A 24,334-nucleotide genomic window follows, 5' to 3' on the forward strand; every position below is an offset into this window, starting at 1 on the left:
TTTTCATGGTGTTTACCATAAACTAACATCCACAGAAATAATGGACAGTGAAAATACTTTAGGAGACATCTGTGAACATGATTTAAACTCAAGCAAACGTATTTAAGTCATGTTAAAATTCTTTGGTATACTATATTGATATTTCCACATTGGTACATTACAAATATTACACTATGCATTTCTCAATAAATGCTATTTTACATTGAAATTCATATTTTACCTTTTGCATAATTTAGTTAACATAAGTTAACAAGTAAAAAGTTGACCCTTTATTATACAAATTATGATGCAACACGATGCTTTAGGAAACACAATTTATTTCCATTTCTGGTCGAAATGGAATAGCTCCCTCTCTCACTAGATCCCTCAATAGTCAATGCCTACTGTTCCCTTCGAAACCTTCAGTTCCTCAATGTTGCCAGATATGAAGATTAAAAAATAGCGAGCTTATGCTCCAAAAGTAGCAGATTTGAACTATTTGTGGTCCAAATATAGAACTATCAGATGCCAAGGTTGGCAATGACCAGACGGCGACCATAGTTTCGAACTGTTGAAGGTGGTGTGTTAGGGCACTTCCATACTACGCCAGCTGCAATAAAACTGCAGTGCGCAATAAACTGGACAGCCTGTAACAGTATAAAATGGGCGACTTTCCTGATTTGCACGGAGATATGTTTGCTAAAAATCTGTTTTGTGGCTGTGAAATACACTTTAGAATGTTTACAGTATGTTTATTCACTTTTATTCTTCACTTATTTAATTCATTTGGTAAATTCTTCATCTTGGAGCCATGAATTTTTGATTCCACTTACACATTATGTTAATATGGACAATACAGTAACACAATTAAATTTGCAACGTTCATGTTTACACAACTCCTGATAATGTTTAGGTATAGGTATTATAACTGAGATAGCAACACAGTCAGTGATATTGCAACAGCGTAAACTTAACAAAACTGTAGTGTTACCAGATTTGGAGATTTAAAAAGTACTAATACAAGAATTGAACTAGTATTGAGCATGATAGTTTGAGTAAAACTATTGTTCAAAGTGAATAGATTACTCAACAGACAAAACTGTTATTGTATTATAATTATAAAACTAACAATTCGTGATTCGTATATAAAAATAAAAACAAGTAGCGAATTCTTAAGGATTTTCACTACAGCGAAATTAAACTACCGCTACTTTAGAGTTTTTCTGTAATATCTTCAAAACAAATAAAAGTACTGGAAAGGCAGAAACGTAGTGAACCAGACAATACAATTTTGCATGTGATACCATTATCACAACTCATCTATCTGCTTTCGATTTGCAAATGTAAATAGATTTAGCATTTTTTGCGGGTTCTGTAAATAGCGGCATACCAAAAGCAGACAGGTGAATTATGGTAAAGGTATCACATGCAAAACGGTATTGTCTAGTTCACGTTTCTGCTTTTCGAATATTTTTATTTGTTTTGAAGATATTACAGAAAAACTAAAAAAAATAGCGGTAGTTTAATTTCGCTGATGTGAAGACCCTTAAGACTTATAGTCTGCAGATAATTACGAGTAGCCCAAAAGGTAGCGTATCGCCCAATCCGCTAGTTGTAGCCCAATCTGGGAACACTACAGCACATCTTTAAATTGATTGCACGCTAGCGACATCTTTTGGCGTCACGAAGGAAACAGCGCGGGTAGAGACTACCGTTAGGCCCAATTGTGAACTACTGGAAGCGCGACTCTCAAGAGATTGAGATGTCTTGGTTTTGGAACAACGATGAGGCACAATACTAAATACATTTCGCATTTGTGAATATTCGTATGAAATAAAATGAGGATACTGTAATCTACGTATGTTACAACTCGCTATACAAACTGTTTTATTTTATTGAAAAGTTCTTTTTTTTTAAATTATTAAGTTTACAAATTATTTAGCATATAATCTTATATAATAGTCTTTGGTTCAAATTTCCATAGAACGGAAAGATAATCATGTAGTCCCCGCGGATTAAGTACTAGCATCCTTCGTCATTCGATTTAGTCTTCACACAACTCAACACATTTTTCTGTGAAGGACTCTTTGGAAGAAGCAGGGTCAGAAGAGCACTACCTGAAAAATAACAATACACATTTTTTTACAAACCATATTCTCAACATTTATTTTTTCAAAAATAAATAAACAAATAAAGATGGAAATAAAACTTTTGCAAGATTAATATTACACCAAGTATTGGATTTTTATTGGGCATATTTAAGGTACAGAGTTTTGGTATAGTGCTCCTATATCAAGATAACCCTTGTACCAGAGAAAACTTGCAAACCACTTGCTGTAAGCTTAAAGTGCAAGTCTGCCAAGCTTGCGTCCAGCTTGATTAGAAAACATGCAAGCATCCCGCAAGCTGGATTCCAGTAACGAAGTTACATGGGGGCAAGCTTGCAATTAGTGTTTCATGCAAGCTTGAAGCAAGCGTTTTACAAGTCAAATGAAGTCAATAGCCAATGAACGGCCAGTGATGTTATGACGCTCTGCGAAGGGTCTAAATCAGTGCTATTCAACCGGGGGTACGCGTACTCCTTGGGGTACGCGAAGATATTTCTGGGGGGTACATAATCCTAAAATAAGCATATTTCCAATATTTATTGAGTGATCATAGTTGAAGAAAATTTTGAAATTTCCCATGTTAATTTTTTCGGATGCCATTTATTCCCCTGTAAATAGTCTTTTGATTGGCACAGTGATTATCTGTCCTTTTGTTTAATCAAAAGAACATGTGTATTAAGTTAAATAAATTCATTTGGATTTACTTTCATTTAAACAGCTTCACGGGTACATAATTGGATGGCGAACTGTGTCTAGGGGTACGCGAGAAAAGAAAAGGTTGAATAGCACTGCAACCATCGCTTGCAAGTACAACAAAAGGCAGATTGTATTAAAGCATGCGTTTCAAGTGTAGGCATAGAAAGTCAAAAGCCAAGCACATGCCACAATTGTCGAAAGCTTTATTGCAACTAGGGAAATTATCACTGTCCAAATTGCCTAAGCGAAATAAGAGTAGACAATTTCTCGAATACGAGAAAGCGATTTAACCAGGTCTCTACTTAGAGAAAATTGATTTTAGACACATTAAGAAAATTTATTTCGGCAGTGAGTGCAAGATTTTACCTAAAAAATTTTCATAAAAGGACAAAAATCTGTCGTTCCGGATAAAAATAGGCTATAAAGCAATGATGTACCTGTACTGCTTTAAGTTTTAGTAGGTGTACACTCGATCGTTTACAAAAAAAATATAGCGTATATGCATCCGTATACCTTCTAATATATATATATTCCCGATTTCAAGTGAATATATGTTGTACTATGAAACAGGCCCGTAGCCAGCCCAAAATTTAGGGGGGCCGGTAGAAGTTAGGGGGCCCGGTAGAAGTTAGGGGGGGCCCGACCCAATCATATTATACTTCATCACTATATTATAGTTCATTTCCAAGCCTACCGTGAAATTTTATGGGGGCCAGCCAAAGATTAGGGGGGACTGGCCCGCCCTTGCCCCCCCTCCGTGGATACGGGCCTGCTATGAAAATATTAGATGGTGTACGTCGTATACTCTCATTTACCCTCTATTACATCCCTGCTTCTTCTATATAGATCTCAATGATAAAAGAAAAAAGCTTTCCTACAGACGACTGAAAATTCGAATTTCAGAGGAAGTAACACTGCTGTCTATCTATTTCTACCAAATGATATTCAAGGTATATCGAAAAGGACTTTACAACATTGAAAACTCATATTGATTTACTTATTCAGCTTACAGACATGGTTTCGGTATCTTTTTGTAGCAAAATACATAGTGTTTTTTTTTTTTTTTTTTTAACCTTATACCTAAAGAGATTTAATGTGGCTTTCATTGGCAATGCTGCACATATCCCATCTGAAGCCTCACTTGCTCTACAACATCTTCAGACGTACGGGGACGACCTGAAGATTTGTTGTGTCTTACCGAAGAACCAGTTTCAATAAAACACTTATACCACTGATAAACAGTAAGCTTACCGGAAGGATCTTTAAGATACTTTGTATGAAAATTACGTTGCACAGTCGTCGGAGACTTAAATTCTTCAACCCAAAACACACAGCTAGCACGCTCGGGAGCAGTAAAGGCAGCCATCTTTGCTGCAACTGCCGCTAGCGCTTGCAACGGCTTGTTTCTGAACTAGCGTACTACGTGAGTCAAAACGTCATGTATTTCGCTAGAAAATGACACCAAAAACCATGTCTGTGAGATAAATGAATAACTCTCTATAGTTAACTTTGATACATCCTGTACCTATGGATTTATTGAAAGAAAGCGAATTAGCTTAGACCACGCTTTCGAAAAATCGTAGAGCAAATTCAGAAAATCCCACTTCGTATAATGGCTTAACAATTTCCATGAAATGGGATAAACGAGCTCGTTCCGGATACTTTAACAAAATCACAACTATGTCTCAACTTTGACAAAGAGTGATTTAATATCGATTCTGCAACAATTCGTTTTTGAAGGAGGAGACAGCCAACCATTTGACCTATCGACATAAAAATACGTAGACTGAATGTACCGTCCTATAGTTCAATAAAGCGATTTGCTAGGATTTGATGTTTAGAGAAGTATTTTAGAAACATTCTGTTATGGATATATATGGAACTCCAATGAACTCCAACTTCTATCATGAGCCTAGAAGTCTGTAAATATTTTAAATATTTTCTATTTATCGTATTTGTTTCCCTGTAAAGAAGGATTGGTTGGTTGTATTAGAGTTTAGTGTCCCTTCCATCACCGAGGCTGTATGAGACGTGAAGCTACAGTTTTAGGTAGAATTCGAACCTCCGCAATGCGTTCAAATTTCAATGATCTCCAATTGGCAACGGAACTCGAAACCCGTGCACCAAGAGCGCGCATGCTAGCAACAAGAAAACCGGCGAGGGCTCTGTTTTAAGAAAGACAGTGGTGCTAGTGGTGGTGGTGGTATGCTGACCTGCCACTCAATTAGACACACTTACGGAGTACCGTATCAGCCTTCTTCTTGTCCTTAAGAACTACAGCAGCAAGGCAAGGTAATAACTCCATGTTTCTGGACTCGTCTGAAGATATTACAAGTCATAAGTCCTTCACAGCGGCCCACAACTGCTTCATATTCGCTGCTCGGGGCTGTCTGCTCTGTACATTCATTTCCATGGCATCCCACAAATGTTTCACGCACTAGAATCACATTTAAACTGCGAGCAGGGATTTGCATTAATTGGAGGTCAGTAGAATATTCCTCGAAACACACAACTGTGCCAAAACACAATCCGGGACCTGTGGGCTGCAAAGTTATCCTGCTGGAAAATAGCCGTCCCCTTGTCATGAACCATAGTCATAAACAGGTTTGCATGGTTTCCCCAGGATGTCCACATACAGGTTGGCAGTCAGGGATCCTCTTACACGAACTAACGGTACCAAAAATGCTCAATTGAATACATTCTAGGCCATAATAGATACCCAACACCTTACACTGTACTAAGTTGGCATGCGGGATCTATGCATTTATGCTGTTGTCGCCAGATTCTGACTTTCCCATCGGCGTTATGCAAACAGAAAAGGGACTCATCACTCCAGGTTACCCGATTACACTCTTGCACTCTTGCATGGTCCAATATTTGTGCCTCCGAGATCATAGAAGGCTTTTAGTCCAATGGTGGTCTGTGAACAGGGCCACTCTGTATGGTCTGCGGTTCCTGAAACCAAGACGATGCAGAGAACGTTGCACTGTATGTACGCTACCACTTCGGATATAACCTTCATTCAACTGGGGTGTGATTTGCAACAGGGTCTGTCCCCTATTCATTCGTACGATACGCCTCTGCTAGCGCAGTCAGCGTTCATTGAGAGTGCACTGACCTTTGCACCGAGATGGTTCCCAGATGTCTTTCGGCCCACCCTTTCAACTGTGATACGCGAGAGCCCCAGTTGATTCGCAATCTCCGAAATGGAGTATCCCATTCGTCGAGCACCAACAATCTGCCCTTAGTCGAACACGTCTAAATTCCATGCTTTTCCCGTTCCGCTTGCAGCGACTACTGTCCATTACAGTTGCAAGTTCTGCCAATTTATATCTCCAATGCGAGTAATCGGGACAGCGTAATATGGGTATTGCAATGCAAGAACTTCAAACAGTCGATGTGCCTAACTTGGTGGCACGTCAGTGTATATATGTGTACTATTACCTTAAAATGTCATGTACTTACAGCTGAAGTTTTAGGGCACATACAATCAGTGTTTCTTCCAGACATATTTTTGGGGGGACACTGCCTTTCCCCCGGTGCTCTGAGAGTGCCCTCCAGAGGAGACCAAAATAATACGTCTATAATATAATAATAAATAGAATAGTACCAACAGTGTCCCCCGGAATATTAAGTGTGCCCCCCCGGAACATTCTTTCTGAAAGAACGACTGCATATAACTGTGTTTTGTTAAGTTCTACACTAATATTATAGTCTCTTACCTTTCATGAAAATGGACCGTGTATACCTAAAATTAACAAGAGAAACACGGTAATCGTTTCTGTAAATGTGAAAATCTGATTTTATCCCTAAGAAAAAAAAATCACTTTAATCTCCCACGATTATGCTTTTTAGGTTAAAGCAGATTAAAATTAAAACAAGAAATAATGATGAAAGAATTGGTGAAATGACAATGTGGGAGGATACAGCAGTACCCTGAGTAAACCCACTTAAATAGTGTTGTCCACCAAAAGCTTAGTTGGCCGGGGAACGAACCCGGGACTGTATACACCAGCGGTACGCATTCTACCACTAACCCATTGTGCCGCTCCCTCTCAAGAAAAATGACACAGTTTGTTAGCTCCAGGAATTCAACAATACAATTTTATCCGAGTGTCTGGTCGCCACAGAAAGATAGGAAATTTCCACATGGCTTTGCTTTAGAGTGTGTTTACAAGAAAGGATTTGGGACCAAAGACGAACGAGTCTATATTATGAGCGTGGGAATCTACCGCATGTGCTGTCCTGTTCTAAGCTTCCGTATGAACAACTAGTCAACGGAACACTGCAAACTCTATTTCTCGAAACTGTCTCTAGGATATAAACCTATGTATAAACAGATAGAAAATGCAAGTAGTATGTGTGTAATAGAGTGTGTGTGTCACCGTTAGTAAAATAGAAAAAAACAATAGACACAATGTGTTAATTAACAAAATCAGTGGCGTATTTACGATTTTGTTTCGGGAGGTGCTTTGCTAACTTTCGGGGGGGGGGGCTTTGCCTGAAAGTGTGAAAATTCTGCAAGATATTTCATATACTTTACTATAGTAAGTAAGATTTCGGGAGGGGCTTAAGCCCGGAAGCCCCCCCCCCCTAAATACGCCACTGAACAAGATGATTTACTACATATACAGTACATAAATAATAATTTCTTTCAGTAAAATATAAACTATCAATTACTATTATTTGCAACAAACGACACTTTTTAGCGCCACGTAAGTTAGAATTGCATTAACACTTTGATAACTATTTAATATCCTATAAAATTCTCCCCCTCCCTCGACAATTATCTAGCAACTATAACACTCGAACCAACCAAAATACTATAGTAGTTATTTGGATTACGATAATGGACCTTGATTCTAATATAATGCTACTACGCCCGTTACTTCATGATATTCCAGCATGATTGTCGTGTTAGTACGTCCGCTCGTTAACTTCAAACGACAACTCTTGAACTAAAACGAATATTAAAACATTTCGCTTGCAATAGATGGCTTAAGGAATTCTTTCGTCCGAATTCGTTACTGCAGTCAATCCGTTAATATCTTAACGGCAAACGGTAGCTCTAACGCTGGCTATCTATATCGTTATTGTCATTATCGTTATTATCAATCCTCGTTATTGCCTTTAGCATTATTTATTAGAGGGAACAACCAACAGGTCAAAACTTTCTAGCTCTTTTCTTCCTCTTGTGCATTGAGAAAAAAATATATAGGTGGCGTATTTAAGAAGGTAGGTTACATGCGTAATTCCTGTGGTTTTTGGACTTAACATACAGCAGACGTATAACTGAAAACGCATATAATACTTTCCGTATAAGTGCTCCATCTGTACGTACTTTCCGTATGAAACAATATAAGCGGTCAGGATCTCACATACAAATGGGCGTATATAATATATAGCTGACGAAGGTAACATACATATATGTATGTAATATGTGGAAGCAGGTCCCACCAGAGGGGCCTAGGGGGGCCTGGCCCCCCTAAACTTTTCGTGGCCCCTCCATACATTAATACAAATTGTTATTATTCATGCAAAAACGCAATTTAGATATATGTGAGATAAATTTTAATGACTTGGCCCCCCAGACATCTGTGGCTGGTTTCGGGCCTGTAAGGAAGACTGTTAGATGTCAGACATCCTGCAAAGGCATGATGTAACATCTAAGGCCAGTGCTTATGTAGCAAACGGATAATGTATGCTCTGTACGGATTTCTGTAATAAGCAAGAAGATTTTGTATATTTGTGCAATATACCGCTGCCCGGAGAACGGATTTTTCTCAGTGGATTAAATCCTGACTCCGTAAATTCTACAATCCTGATTAATTTACTCACTGGATTTTGTAAACTTTAACTCTCACCCGCGAATAGTTGGTGAAACTAAAGAGCTTCAATCAAGATGGCCTGACTCAGTGTGTTTCAACCCGGAATTTCTTCCGAGTCTGTTCACTAAATTTTGCTGACTCAATATCAATGGACATCGCTCAGAGCTTATGAAAATCCGGTTTCCTTTAAATTGGGTGCTATTGCAGTATGTTGTGTATTTTGGTACGCTCCCTTGTAAACTGAAAATAATAATTAGGTCGACAGTTTATCTATGAAGTATGAACTAGTCTCACTAGGATATACTAGGGTTTTTCGGGTCTCTGATTCAGAATCCGAGGCTGGTTCACTTCCATCACATCAGGTTCAAGGTCATTTGAAGGTCAACTAGAGAGGGGACGTTGATAAAATCTGAACAAAAAGTCCATAAATGCTTTCTGAATCGGTGGATCCGATTATGTCATTTTCATGAACCGACAAGGTCATTTCAAGGATATTGCAGGGTCAGTTCAAGGTCAAACTTGAAAAACTCTCGGAAAAATCTTTTTAAAAAATCATAGATAGATTTTTAGAGAAGCTGATTCCTAATCCGAGGTCCATGTTAATCGAATCAGTATTAATGTTGTCCATTTAGTTTTCTAGTCAGTCATTTGCAGTGTCGTCTTCTCCAATAAAAATTTGTTCTGCATCTCACATCTCATCATTCTTGAACTTTAACCTCCAGTATTTCATCTTCATTTCCATCGTTGTTTACATTACGATTACCACAGGGGCGTATTTCAGACTTCACTTGAGCGGGGGGGGCAAGAGCACCATCGACAGACTTTCTTGTTTTGTGCTAGTATATTAGTAGACAATTGATTAAAGTACATGTAGGCCTATTCTTCAAACTCTTGGGGGAGCAATTGTTCCTCCTGCCCTCCCTAATGACTCCCCTGGATTGCCAGCATCTTGTATGTTTTCCAGTAGAGCTCGACTGGTGTATTTGTTATAGATGTCGAGTCCATCGTAAAAAATCATACGACACTAATTACATGTACACAACTTAATGTCCTGGCACCTGACTTACAAGTGCAATAATATCCTATCGGACCATCTACTTCCATGGCCGGTAATTCGTCATCATTCACTGCAAAGCGTATCAAAAGCTGATATCGAAGAGCGTTTCTAAATCTAAAACGTAACTATCCTGGCTCAAACTTATTTCTATCTAATTGAAAAATATCAGTATTTTCATAGTCCAAATAAGGTTTTTTTTTCAACTATCCTAAAACCTATCTATGTCATTTTTCTGATGGTTTTTCAGGTTTGGCACTGAAATGACCTTGTCGGGTCAAGAAAATGACATTAATTAAATCCAGGAACTTAAAAAAAAAAAAAAAAAAAAAAACATTTATGTACTTTTTGTTCAGATTTCTGCATCATTCACTTTAGATTTAACTTTTAAATGAGCTTGAACCTGACGTGATGGAGATTAACGGAGCATGAATTCGGAATCAGCGACCCCAAAAACCCTAGCATATCTTAGTGAGACTCGTTCATACTTCATACATAATTCGTTGTAGCTTTGGAAAATTCCAGATTACTAATAAAACTCCAACTGACCAAAGCAGTATGTATATTTTAAGATTATATATTTTTGTGTTACAGTTTCGGCTGACGCAATATATAAACACATTAAAGAAACAGGACATGAGATAGAGTGGAAAAGAATAAAAGGATTAGAAAGGGAGAAAAGGAGTGTGATAAGAAAGTGGAAAGAAACCCAGTGGATTAAGAAATATGGGAAAGGGAAGTTGATGAATTGGTCTAGTGGACTTGTAATACATGAATTATGGGAAAAGAAGATAGACAAAATAGAAAGAAAGAATTAAAAGGATCAACACGAGCTGTTGAAGCAGATGTACAATGGAAAACAGCAGATGGGCAATAGCGAATAGAAAGTGTAAGTGACAAACACCTAATTAAAAGTTTCATAAGAGGTGCGCAAAAAGAGAAAGTGACTACACTAATTAAAAATTTACTTTTTGAGCCAATTAAAAGTTTACTTTTTAGAGCCAATTAAAAGTTTACTTCTTAGAGCGAATTAAATGTTTACTTTTTAGAGACAATTAAAAGTTTACCTTTTGTAAAGAGAAGGTGGTCGTGTCTTGCATCCAGATTGTATATAAGCTGTCAAAATTTTTTTCATAATGTGTCTGAGAAAGGCTATGCTATATAGCCGAAACTGTAACACAAAAATCAGCGGATATCTAAAAAACGTGGAGTTTTCAGGCTTCGTGCCCATTGAGACTTTTCCTGAGGGAACCAAAGTACACAATATACTGCAATACAAGCCAATTTAAAGTGTGTTGTAACCGAATTTTATGAGAAAAAAAGAGGAGGAATAAATGGAGATAATAAGTTGTTTAAAAAGTGATAGTACCTTAGTAAATGATGAGAAAAAACCTTGAAAAGAGGAACGACTAACGACTTGTCCTGAAATGGAAGGTAATGAAACTTTTACCAAATCTTTAATGTCAAATTAAAAGACTGATAGGATTGGGAATATAAGGAAACGGAAAAGAGAGAGAGAGAGGGAGAGAGAAAAAAACGGATACAGCCTGGACGTCGAAAGTGATTGGAGTGAGCCATGTGAAAAGGTCGAAACAAAGGACTTTGGATGAGAGGTCTCTACCTTTACCTGTAAGTTCAATTACCTATAGTAAAACTCAGCTAGAAAAGACATTCTAAGCTAGAGTAATTGGTCTTCTGACGTAAATCTTATTGTAAAATATATCTTACACATTGCGCAATCAATCTCATTGTGTAGGCCTATATAGTGGAAATAAATATTGTACAATCCGCGGCAAAAAAAAATAACCTGCAACATGAGCATATAAGTTTATTGTGAAATGACGAAGACTTTTGCTCCAAAATAAGTGTGCACGGGAGGAGGCCGAGGTTTATCCTGGAGTGATTCGTTCCACTTAGACGTTATGTTCATTCCCTGTGCTGTTAGGCGTAGTTTCACAATAATCTTACATCCTCATGTTGCAGGTTTTTTTGCCGCGGATTGTACCAAGCATCTTGAGGTAAATTGGGGTTCTTTTACTTACTTCTATAAAGAAGAGATTAGAACCTACCTCACATGCTCTAATGAGACAGCCTGGGATACAGATTGGTGTAAATCACCTGCCATACCTAATTCTACTTATTTAATTTAACCATTTTCATTAATCAAAAGGAAACTGGATTTCCATAAGCTCTGAGCGAGGTCCTTTCTTGGATTTTTTTTTCAAAAGAATGAAACATTTATCATCCAACGTTTTGCTGTTTAGGATAAAAATTAACAGATGATTAATGATGACGATATATTTGGATTATATGAGAGTGTGGGAGACAATAGGACAAACTCAGCAAATTCCACGGATTCAATGTTGTTTACTACAAATTAGCATGGCTCGAGATCGAACCATGGATCCTTCTTACCAGAAATGAACACTGCAAATTCAAAAACCATATTAAGAACTATTAATTAATAAACTCTAGTAGACAGTAAAGGGGATCGCGCACTAGAAATTTGAATTTCGTCCAGTAGATGGCAATCGCTGGAGGGCGTTCTCTGGCATCTAACGCGCGAGATGTGTAACTTTCCATCAGCTTTGCAAGAAACAGAATTCAAAAATTCGTTTCCGTTCAAGAGTAATCATGTGGAGGAAATTACCATACTAACATTCCTAATAAACTTGCATGTGTTTAAATAATGACAGTTGTTCTCAATCAAACGTACATTCATTTAAAAAAAATGAAATAATTTGTTTAACGTTCCATGATTATGTCCTTTAAGCTAAGGGAGACGAAGATTAAGTGAATGATGATGTAAGACTTGACGGAATGAGAAATAGGGAGGAACGGGAGTACCCCGAGAAAATCCACGAACACGATGTTGTCCACCACAAACTTTCTTGGCCGGGGATCGAACCAAAGACCCCACAAACTAGAGGAAAGCGCTCTACCAATGAGCTACCGTGCTCTCTCAGTTCGATACTCAAACCTAAGCTTATTATTAAGACAATAATGCAAAACGATCAAGAAAAAAGTAGATTGAATAGCAAGAAAGAAGCACGAGCACTATAACTTCGTGTGAAATAAATTAAATACTTAAAATTTAAAATTAAAAAAGATTGAGGGAACATAAGTACATTTTGTTTATTGCACTGTACAAGTTGTGTTATAACCAGGGCCGAATTAAGGAGGACTTGTATGGCCCACCAGGTGACAGGGCGCTCCACTCTGATAAAAATCTCAACTGGCTATCTAAAAAGAATCATGAAGTTACAATGATCATCATAAAATAAAAAAAAATGTCTAAAAATATGAAACATATTCCCTTAACTTTTCTACTGTACGTTCAAAGAAATGTTAGGTGAACTCAGCAGGCGCCACATATTATTTCTAGCCCCAGGCCTCCAGATGGGTTAATGCAGCCCTGGTTATAACCAAGAGTCTTATGAAATAGAGGATCTGCCCTTACAACAAAATCTTGAAGCCATACGTCACAGTTTCGCCACCCCTACTCTACCCACTCCACTCAATAGGATCGTAATGTTTTGAGCCAAAAACATGGCGGGAACGCAAGTAACCAATCAGATGATGGCGGAAACGAGAGTAGCCACTCAGACGTGCCGATGCTTTGGCTTCATTATTGGTCATTTGTTTTTTGGCTTCATTATTTAAAGCTTGGTTATAACCATAGCAAAGAGAGAGAGATATGACAAAGATGTGGACAGAGACGACAAAAAAAGAAAAGAAAGAAAGAAAAAGAAAAAAAGAAAAAGAAAAAAAGAAAAAGAAAAGAAATTCTGCTAAAGACAGTAGAGAGCATCATGCGAAGTTTCAATTTCGACCGGCAGATGTTAAGGGCATTTTTGCTGCCATCTAACGGCGAAATGTGTAATTTCTAACATTCTTTAATTATACACCTTTGTTTCAACAGTACAAAATGGAATATGCATACGTACCGTTAAATTCGCCGTCACTTTTGATGTTACAGATTCACTCTATTAACGAACTCAGTCGAAATAATATCGTTAACAATCTCTTACAAAAATTTTTTAAAAAAATCCTTCCACTAAAGTGTTATTACGTGAAGCAACGAATGGCCGTAATTCACCGCTGCCCATGAAGATGCTAGATAAATGATTGACTGCATTAACGAACTTCGATAAAAATAATTGTTCCAGCTATGCATTGCAAGAAAACAGAATTCAAAAGTTCACTTTTGTTCAACAGTTATTGAGTGGAGTAACGTTCGTACGGCCGCATGTATACTACATTACATTTTTATAATATTGTATAATCCATTTATGATCCTAATCACGTGAGAAGATGCACAAAAGGGATAAAAGGTGAAGAAGTGTACTAAACAGGCCCGTATCCAAGGGGTTCTAGGGGATCCGGGTCCCCCTAAATTTTTACCGGCCCCCTAAAATTTTCACGGTAAACTTGCAAATGAACTATAATATGATTGCATCGGCCGCCCCTAACTTCTACTGGGTCCCCCTATAATTTTGGTCTGGCTACCGGCCTGGTACTAAAGAACGAAAAGATTATACAAGTTTAGAGAGAGAGAGAGAGAGAACAAAGCAATACATAAAAAATAAAAAGAAATTTCACATAGTGTATCATGCAAGATAAACACTAGAACAAAAATATAAGTTGATAGTAAAGAGGAAAAGAATCAAAGACAAATGAAAGATATGAAGGAATTGATCATCGACTGAAAAAAAATCAAGGTAAGCAAGGAACGAAAAGGTCTTATGAAGAAAGCAGCAAAATAAAGACACGAAAAAATATGAATAAAGGGATAGATAGAAGAAAATATAACATAAAGAAAGGCGAAATCAAGTAGAGAAAGACCATATGCAGTGGCGTAAGCAAGGGAAGTCCGGGTGTTAACCCCTTGATGAAATTATGCGTTCTCTACTCAGCATGTATAGAGACGAGCACATGTGTAATGCAAATAAACAGGTAAGCGTAGATGAAAGGAAAGAAAGCTGAAGAAAGATAAAAATGAAAGGATATCCATTAGTATATGAATATGGAAATTATTAGATAAAGGTGTGTGCATACTAGCCACTAGATACAAAGAAACTGTCGTTATTTCTTTAATTATTTAAATAAGACAACTTTAACTCATTCTTCTATAATAGAGTAGTACGAGGGGGTATCAGAAACTAAGGGTACAAGACAAATATTTTTGACGTTTCATCTCTTAGAGAGCAATGAGGAGTGTGCGGTAACTTTAATACATGGAGTTGGCAATTGTGCAGAGTTTCAGTCATCCGCCACCTACGGCCGCCACCTAGATGTAGGTAAACACAAATGGCGTCTTGTTTCGCTAAGAATTCCGTTGTTTTTGGAACGAGAACGCACAGTGTCCGCTGAATGATACTGTTGCGCGAAGCAATCAAGAGAAAACGACCAGCACTTCTCACCGAGGCGTCATCTTCCTTCACGACAACGCACACATATATATATATAGCCCAGCAGAGCAGCCAGGAAGAAGTGCAGCAACTAGAAGAAGAACGCCGGCACTCCGGCCCTTATCACGACCACGAGAGCCAGGGACCAGAAGACTCGCACGAAGAAGATAGAGCTGCCCATATAGAGAAAACTGAAACTGCACCAATCGATGCAGGAACAGTAGAACAAACAATAGATGACAACTTCCAAGTTGTCCAAAAGAAACACAAGAAGAAGAAAAACACTGGTGAGAAGCCAGCAAGTCAAGAAACCAACACCAATAACATACAGGAGAGAGCCAGACTCACACAGGAGGAAACCAATAACACACAGGTAGAAACCAAACGCACACAGGTGAAAACCAAGAGTTCCGGCTCTTACCAGGACCAAGGCAAACGTACAGCTACCAACCAGAAGTCACTAACCAACCAATCAGAAGACAGTACTGGATCCTATAACCGCCAACAGGGAGGCCAATCAAAAACTAGAACCTCTTCAAGCTACCAATCAGAAGCAAGCACAGTTCCTAACAACCACCAACAAAAGATTTCACATAACACAAAAAAGAGGCAGAATACGTTCACATGTGTGATAAAAGGTTTTCCCGCCAACAGAGATCTCAAGTATCTAGAAGAAGAACTGAAGAGACAAGATATTCACTTTAGTTCACTAACCAGAATAAAGTCTCAAAACGGCCCAACGCCACTTGTTAGACTATTCTCCACGAAGCAAGAAGAAATAAACCAATTACTCACACACGGACTGAAGACTGCATCCAGAACTTACAGAGTGGAACAGTCGAAGAACCAAGCACGCCCTCTTCCTTGTTGGAACTGCTACACATATGGCCACCTAAAACATCAATGTACAAGCAAGAGAGTTTGCCACAGGTGTGGTGACACCCATAACGACCCATGTACTCTACCAATAAATAGGAACTTCTGTGCAACCTGCAGGCAATCCGGTCACAGGACAGGGAGTGGAGAGTGCCCTGAGCGACCAAAGGCTGCTAACCAGAAGTATACACCAAGGATAATTACAGAAGAAGATTTCAAGACATCCGGCCCTTACCAGAGACAAGACCAAATCAGCAACCAACAACACAACAGAGACGCAAAGACGCAGGAAGAATGCACCCAGCCACCATCAATATCAGCAATAGAAGAGGCAATAGAAAAAGCAACACATAAAATCATAACATGGGTCACTTCAATACTGACAGTCACAACACCAGCAACAGCCCGGCCCAAACTTACTGAAACAATAGTTACAGCCACCAGGAACATCTTTCACCTATCAATAAACACACTAACCATGACGAATGGTCAGCTGTACATCACCAAGCCAAGAACAGTAAAACAGAAGCCGAAAAGCAGAGGGAACAGCGAAAAAGCAAAAGAACCACTGGAAGAGAAGAGCTAGGATGCTGTGACCACTGCACACCGATGACGACAAGCGAGACCAAGGAACAAGATGAAGGACTTGCATGTTGAAAAAAATAACAATTCTCCCACTAACAAAATGCCACCCAAATACAGACAACACAGATTTGCATTAAAAAATCAACAGATTCTAAGCTAGGTTTGATATAACAGATAATTTATTTATTTATTACTACAGACACTTTTACATGGATTTTGGCCACCCTTCAACTGTGGTTTTGCCATGTAAATACTATTGCATGCAGCATGACCGATAAAGGGTTTTTTCCTGGTTCCCAGGTTTTTTGTCCCTCTATCAAACACAAATAACTCTTCTATCGCGCTTTACTATCTTCTTGTTTACCCTTCTTTCCTTCTATTTCACACATTGACAAACTCGCGTGTAAATGTCTTTCGTAAAAGATAGAAACCGCGGCACACACCTACACCCGACAGATACTTTAGTGTACTAATTGCATGTGAGGAGAGGCATGTAGATAGATGGTTGATGTCTTACTCTCTGTCAGGGCGCGGGCTTTACCGAGGGGCGTCCTTATTTTTAACTTTTCTGTTTCTGTTTTTTCCGCTGTTGAAATAGTTTCGCTAGACAACTAACATCATTAACCAGTGTCCCTACAGCCTGGACTTCGTTCCAAGCGATTTTTTATCTGTTACCGCACTTGAAGAAGCACCTAGGAGGCCGTCGCTTTGCTTCAGACGAAGAGGTGAAACACTCCGTGACAACATGGCTGAACACGCAAGGACAGAAGTTTTACCAGGAGGGAGACTTCAAACTCATCCCACGATGCGACAAGTGTCTCAACCGATGTGGAGACTGTCAATAAATAACCTAATGTATCTACTATCTGTTGGCTGTATTGGTTGTGTGAAATCATATATACACGTTTCACTGCAAATTTGGTAACCTTAGTTTCTGATCACTTCTCGTATTACAATCTAAACTTCTACAAATACCTTCGCGAAGGTGAAGTAGTAGCCTTATTTTTAAATACTTCTTCAAATCACCATGAAAAATGAAAATGACATTGAGAAGTACTTACATAAAAGCATTCCAGCGAGTATTGAAATAGGGATCACACAGTTAGTATCAAGCAGAAGAGCAAACACAACGTTGCCAATAGTTGATCCTACAAGTCCACACGTCACAATTAGAGACATCCCAATGCCACTGAAAATAAAAATTAATATTCAAAACTCTGTAGTTTTGTGCTTGATATGATATGTTTGTACTTGTAAAACGTATTTTGCGTTTTAGTTTGCGATAGTCAACATACAGCAGGTATACTTACTTGTTGTAATTACTATTTGAATTACATTGTGAGCTGCAAATTTTGCGAAAACCGTTACGGAATGAGTCCGATGGTAAAATGATATAATCGTCCAAATGGCGCATTATTGGTCGTTTGGTCCAACGTTTGTCGAAAGAGTTTCTTTGTTGGTCGATAAAACAAAGTTCAGTTTTTATGACCGCTTTTCAAACTGACAACTAAAACTCCAAGATGAAGAGGTTACTGGAAACCATACTGTATATACAAGGTTCTCACATGTCATCTGTCGTAAGAGACCTGTAGATGGTTGATGACAGAATACCTACGAGGATAAGTTCTTTAATTTTATTTTCCTTTTTTATTACGTTTCAGATTTAAAACAATGCAAGATAATGATGTGTGTTGTCCTTTTTTTTTAAGTAAGTTCCGACGGAATATAAATGAAAGCCAAGCATCAGAAGAAAATTATTTTAATACTGTGGAGTTTGTAGTATATAACATACTTTACAACATACCCACCATTCTTGTTGAGGAATTAGTCGTATTAAACCGGCACTGGATTTTGTATGGTTGTGTCAAAGTATCAATATTCTGTTGCCAAGGCAATGTTGCCAATTTAGGGAGAAAATAGCTACATTCCTTCCAGAAATGCGACAAAAAAAAAAAAAAGATATTTCCGATTAGCGACTTTTTTAAAAATGATTTTGAAATGACGATTTGGCGACTTATTTTATAAACCAAGCGACTTTTGTACTGGGAACTGTTAATTGGAAGCAGTTTTTACGTGTTTATTTTCCTTTCACTTACTTGAATCAGTCCAAGCGTTAACGAGTTCGTCAAATATACAACCGATACGAGCTTCAGAATCTCACTCTGTTTTCTGATAGGCTACATTTTGTCCTCTAACAGAGAATAATTTTAACCTTCAATATTTTTAAGTTTGCAGATTTTCTGTTGAGATGCACTAATAATACAGCATTGTCGATTAGATCTAAAAGTTTGACTAAACGGTGGATTAGGCGTTAAGTTCTTTTCCTTGTAAATTGTTGTAAATTTTCGTGTGTTTCTTCTAAACATTTTTCATTTTATTGAAATAAAATTGATCATAAGATACATATACTGTACTAAAAGAAGATTAATATCAAGGTACTGTGATCTGAATTATACATAAATAAATAAGTAAATAAATAGAGAGAGAGAATATCATAAATAATGTTTAGCGACTTTTTTCACCCCGAATCGGAGTCATTTCATTACTCATTTAGCGACTTTTTGTGTCAACTTCCTTGGCAACACTGCACTAAGGACTAGAATCAGAATATCACAACCGTCTTCAACTCAGCAGTTCTATCAAATTTGACGATACAAGCCTGCCTCTGATCAATGTGCGGTTAGCCTAATATAGAGAGGTCGCACGAAAAATTTTAGAAATGAAGGGCGGTTCGGTCTCAAAGTGGGAACACTACCGTAAATGTATCATCAATCTTTTTTGGACCCATTTCTCTTTCTCTCTTTCCATTTTTATGACTAAGAAGTTTTTAAAACTTAAATTAGAAAATCGAAAATTCCAATGGTAATACATTCTCAATGAATCTTATATGATACTCGTATCGTGATTTCTGAAGAATGAGAGAATTCAACAACTTACCATAAATGAGTGGGTAGTACTTCAACCAAAACACATGGTATAGTGCCTGCAGCTAAATTCTGCAACATGAGGAACACACATGATAACACCAGCGCCCCTGTTGACGATTTTATGAAATACAGTCCTAAAACTGATAGTCCGCTAGTGAGAAGACCAATACCTGCAAAAAATTATTACATATAATTAAACTAAATTGTACTGTATTGCATTATTATTTTATATTACATAAAATTTACAAAGATATTTTACTAATTCAACAACTATGGGTATGATGCTGACAGGTTCAATTGAGAAATTTTGATTCATTTGCTTTACTAAATCACAATTTCCCTCAGAATATTGATGCTATCCGATCAGTTGCTTTTCTCCAGTTTACATACGTGAATGTATTCACCTCTGTTCCCGTATTTGAATCTCTGTCTCTCTCTCTCAATGAAATCTTCATGAACTTACATGGCTTGCGATTAAATTTCCAATTCTTGAAACCAAATGTAACCTTCCATTAATGCCCATCGTGATTCCCTATAGGTTTGTTTTTAGTAGATTGCGGAAATTTAAGCATTTTACAAAGGAAACATAGACACAAAAGTCAGTAAAATAGTCTGAGTTTGTTCTGGAAATTTCGGTCTCCAAGGTGTTTCTCGCACCAATCATAGAAAAAGTGCATGAAAGTCTGGCAAAATTTGAGCACGACCGGCGTGTAAATAGTCATAACATCGCCAATTAGCTCAACATTCGTCACCAGTGTTAAAATCGTTTGGAGAAAGTTGGCTGAAAAGTGTTCCTACCCCTTGGTTGTATACAACCCGCTTTAGTTCATTGAATTTTTGGTTGCAGTATATTTAGGATATTTTCTCATTAGGCGTTGCAGGAATTATTTTTTTAAATTTTTAATTTTTTGTATGTATAAACTTTCTTTGGAAACAGCCTGTTTGATTAGTGAAAACCACATCGAATTACGACAAACGAACCTTCAGATAATCGCGTACAAGCATACATACAGGACAAACTAAGAATCTCCTTTTTTCTGAAGTCGGTTAAGGAAAAACAACGTACTTGTTTTACTCACGCAAATAAGAGAAAAATCTGTGGGAAGAAATATTCAAATTGTTTCATGTTCCTGGAGGAGTTTGCCTTGGAGACAAATATCAGTAGTGACTGAGATCTTAGTTTAAACCATAGATTATATCTTTTATTGTCTGGATTCTGAAAAGGAACGGTAATCTCCAAACAATCAAGCAACATTCTTATATTATTAGTAATTGTCTTGCAGAATTGAAAGCGAAACATTTTCGATTTACACAATTTCTTTACTTTTCCAACAACGAAAAAAACATTTTAAAAATAAAAATACTGTAACAAAATTTGTTTGTGTACTACAGATAGTGCAAATACCTCTATAGTGCAATTTTTTGCATGCATTTACACGTAATTACATGTTAAAACCTTTGTCAAAAACTGTATCCAGTTATTACAACCCTTATAGTGTATATACAAGTTCTGGCAAAGCGTATGACTCTCCATTTTAAGAATAAAAGGCATTATTAAAAAGTTCTATACTAAATCGTACGTATTTTCCTTATATTCCCTCCATTATTGATCCATCATAAATTAGTGGCAAATATTCTTGTTTCGGATCCGGAACTTTCTAGGTTCGAAGTGTTGGGTTCAAATAGAAGTGAAATCGGTAAAATTTTAAAATTTTCTCGTTACTAGTTAAGGGAAGAAAGTCTCATATAGCTTCTGAAAGCTGTATACACAAATTGTACAAACCGATTCCCAATAGAAATTCATTTGGTTACGGGTCCATGTTAAGCCGTAGATCCACGTCCCAGACAGCTTCGCTGTTGAAAGGGACTCTAAACTCAAACGAAATAAAAAAAAATCAACACAATAAGTAAACTTCTTTCCCATACATTGTAGCAATAAAATTTAAATCTTGTGGCCCCGTGTGGCGTAGTCGCTAACGTCCTCGTCTTTGGTGCGAGCGGTCTCAGGTTCAATTCCCGGTGGGGATATTCCGTCGAAAAAGTGAAACAGCTTTGTCAGACCAGCCATCTTCAGTGAGGTTTCTCCTGAGCTTTCCTAATTCACACCAGGCAAATGTCGGGGTGGTACTTAACATAATGGTCCCAGGTCGTTTCCTTCCTTCTCCAATCCTTTCTTCCTTCTCTTTCATCGAGAGTGTGATTGCCGAGAGACGTTATTTCTCATACGTGACAGGCTAAATGGCCTTAGATGTCGACAGCTCAGAAATTTAATTTCTAATCACTGAAATTTAAATCTTTTACCGATATTGCATCCTTCAAAAAATGCTACTGACCTGACTGATGTTATTCGAAGGTTTTTCGGTGTTTTCTTTGGAAGAATACGAGAATACTGCCTTTAAATATGGAGTTATTTTCTCCCCATTTTTCCAATTGTTAATTTATATAAAAACCTTTAGTGCTATAGACAAAATGCACACAAAATTACTTTTTATCGGGAAAATGGTTAACATCAAATCCTTGCGACACACAAGTAGAAGGGCTTTTACAATACCCAATTAGACGCAGTCATTGCGGTGTGAATGTACACTTACCCAACACCAAATCCCTTCCAAAGTTAACAATTCCTAATGCAAGTAGAATGCCACTAGGTATGCTGGCTATGGATGTGATCATAGTATTCAAGAAAACCGATGACTTGATTTCCAGGTTACATAGAGTTGAAGAATTGCTTTTGCCCACGGCACTGGCCACATCACAAACTCCAACAGTAGCCTCGGTGTTCATCTCTTCGTACTTGGAATATCGGTCAAAGAGTTCGGGAAACCATTGTTGTAAAGTATCAGCACTGAAATGTATAGTATTAATAAAGTACTCCGTACAACATGGGATTAAGACTTTCTCATTACCTCTGTATGTATGTGTGAATGTATGAAAATGTCAGAACTTATTCAAATTGGGTAGAGAACTCAGTTACTAAAGAAAAGAATAAAGTAATAGAAAGATCGAAATTATCCTTACTTGGTAGCTTTTCTTTTTCTCCTAAAGCTTTTGAGTTTTTAATTTCTCAAATTTCAAAATCTAATGAAATTATTACACGAGACATCAGAGCTGACATTTCCACTATTTGTTTCACCGTAAACAAACAAAATGTTGAAGAGTTAGTTGATTAGGGAAAAAATTCTTTTTTTTCTTCGTTTAGGTATTTACATTACCTAATTAAAAAATTGCAACCGTACTTTTAGTCTTCCATCGTGAGATTAAAACAACAAACATATTTCCTGTATCCTTTGTCTGCTGCACGGAATAATACGCTTTGCTATTTAGTAGCCAACTAGCTGCAAGCACATTTACTCTCTATGTTTTTCGAGTACTGATCCCTTTGGTACATCAAAAGATAAAGGATAGAAATGTAATATTATCCAACGACCTTCAACATTAAATTTTGTTGTTTATTAGTTGCAAGTTACAGAAGTATTTGTAGTCTGTAAACACGGAACAAGAATTTAATAGTAGTTAACTAAGTTGATAATGTACACAATTATAAAATAAAGTTTTCTGATAACTGTTTCTGTTATAATGTTGAATTGGCATTAAAACCAATACATTTATTAATTGATCATAAATCAATATTAAATAATACACATACAACCAGTTATTTCTTTTCCCACTAATTCGATATAATCAATACCAATTAGCAAGAACTGTCATTATAATAGAAGTATTATATGTACGAGGGCTGATCAACAAAGACTGATTTTTTAAAACATATATTTATTACTCAAACTCTATGTTCACATGATATTTTTCAAAGTAGTCCCCTCCTGAGTGAAGGCACTTTTTATAGCGTTTCTGCTATTCCTGGAACACGTGATGCATGCTTTTTTTTTTTTTTAAATATGTCTTTCAGAATCGCCTCACACTTCTTCACCTCTGCTTCAGAGTTCTCAAAGTGAGTACCGCGGAGTTTTGCCTTAAGAGATGGAAACACTTTCACTGTAAGCTTGCTTAAGCTTCCGTATGTTTCAGAAGGTGTATGGTTCAAGCAAAAACAAAACTTTATTTGCTCCATACTGTTCTTCTCGTGTAACCTCCATTGTATGCATATACACAGCACGTTGTGAGGCGAAATGGAAGCAGTGTTTAAAACACAGCGGATTACTCCCAACCTACCGATACGACAATGCTGCCACCTAGTGAGAGTATACATGAAACACAACACTTTCAACTATTAAACGTGCCGGCATTTGGCAACAAAGCAGACTGCGGTACAATAATTAGTCTCAGTCTTGGATGAACAGCCCTCCTAATTTGAATACAATTTTAATTTTAAAAAATCATTTAGTACGTACCACTAGAACAGTAGCTTTACATAAATAATAAATTATGGTCACATTAAATAAGGATAAAATTATTAACTATGTAAACTCAGAAAGTTATTGTAATATAAGAATAACATTATCCGATAAAAACATTAAGAGATAATTATTAATCTCTAATAACTACTGTAAATTAAACTTATCCTCTTTAAAAATAAGTAGATTAATATCATTACATAAAAATAAGATTAATAGATATGAAAAACATATAATTAGGTAATATTACGATAACATTCTAATATTAAAAATTAGTAGATATAGTTATAACGCAAAGAATAATAATTTTCTTAGATACGAACAACTTGAGATATTATTATTGTTGTAAGAATTACACTCTTAGCATAAGATTGTGTATTCTATCAGTGTAAGGATAGAAGCTTAATTATAAAATAAAATGTGAAAATTAACTAATACTTATTTTTAAATGAGAATAAAATTCTTAGCTATAAAAATGTCTGAAACAAATATTGTAAAAGAAGATGAAATTTTTCTGT

General features: G+C 37.0%; 1 protein-coding gene across 1 annotated transcript in view; it reads right to left on the bottom strand.

The window, feature by feature from the left end:
• Window positions 1-1,838: 1,838 nt before the first annotated feature.
• LOC145666007 (synaptic vesicle glycoprotein 2C-like) overlaps window positions 1,839-24,334 on the bottom strand; it is a 136,554-nt gene continuing 114,058 nt past the window's right edge. The window contains exons 9-12 of the mRNA XM_081733113.1: window positions 22,056-22,309; window positions 19,475-19,634; window positions 17,599-17,726; window positions 1,839-2,096 (exon numbers count right to left, since the gene is read on the bottom strand). Coding sequence (XP_081589239.1) covers window positions 2,002-2,096; window positions 17,599-17,726; window positions 19,475-19,634; window positions 22,056-22,309 — 637 coding nt within the window. The 3' untranslated portion in view covers window positions 1,839-2,001. The remainder of the gene's footprint in view (window positions 2,097-17,598; window positions 17,727-19,474; window positions 19,635-22,055; window positions 22,310-24,334) is intronic.

The sequence above is a fragment of the Thermobia domestica genome, chromosome 1 (assembly GCF_964235325.1).
Source record: "Thermobia domestica chromosome 1, izTheDome1.hap1.1, whole genome shotgun sequence".
In the NCBI taxonomy this organism is placed as follows: Eukaryota; Metazoa; Arthropoda; class Insecta; order Zygentoma; family Lepismatidae; genus Thermobia; species Thermobia domestica.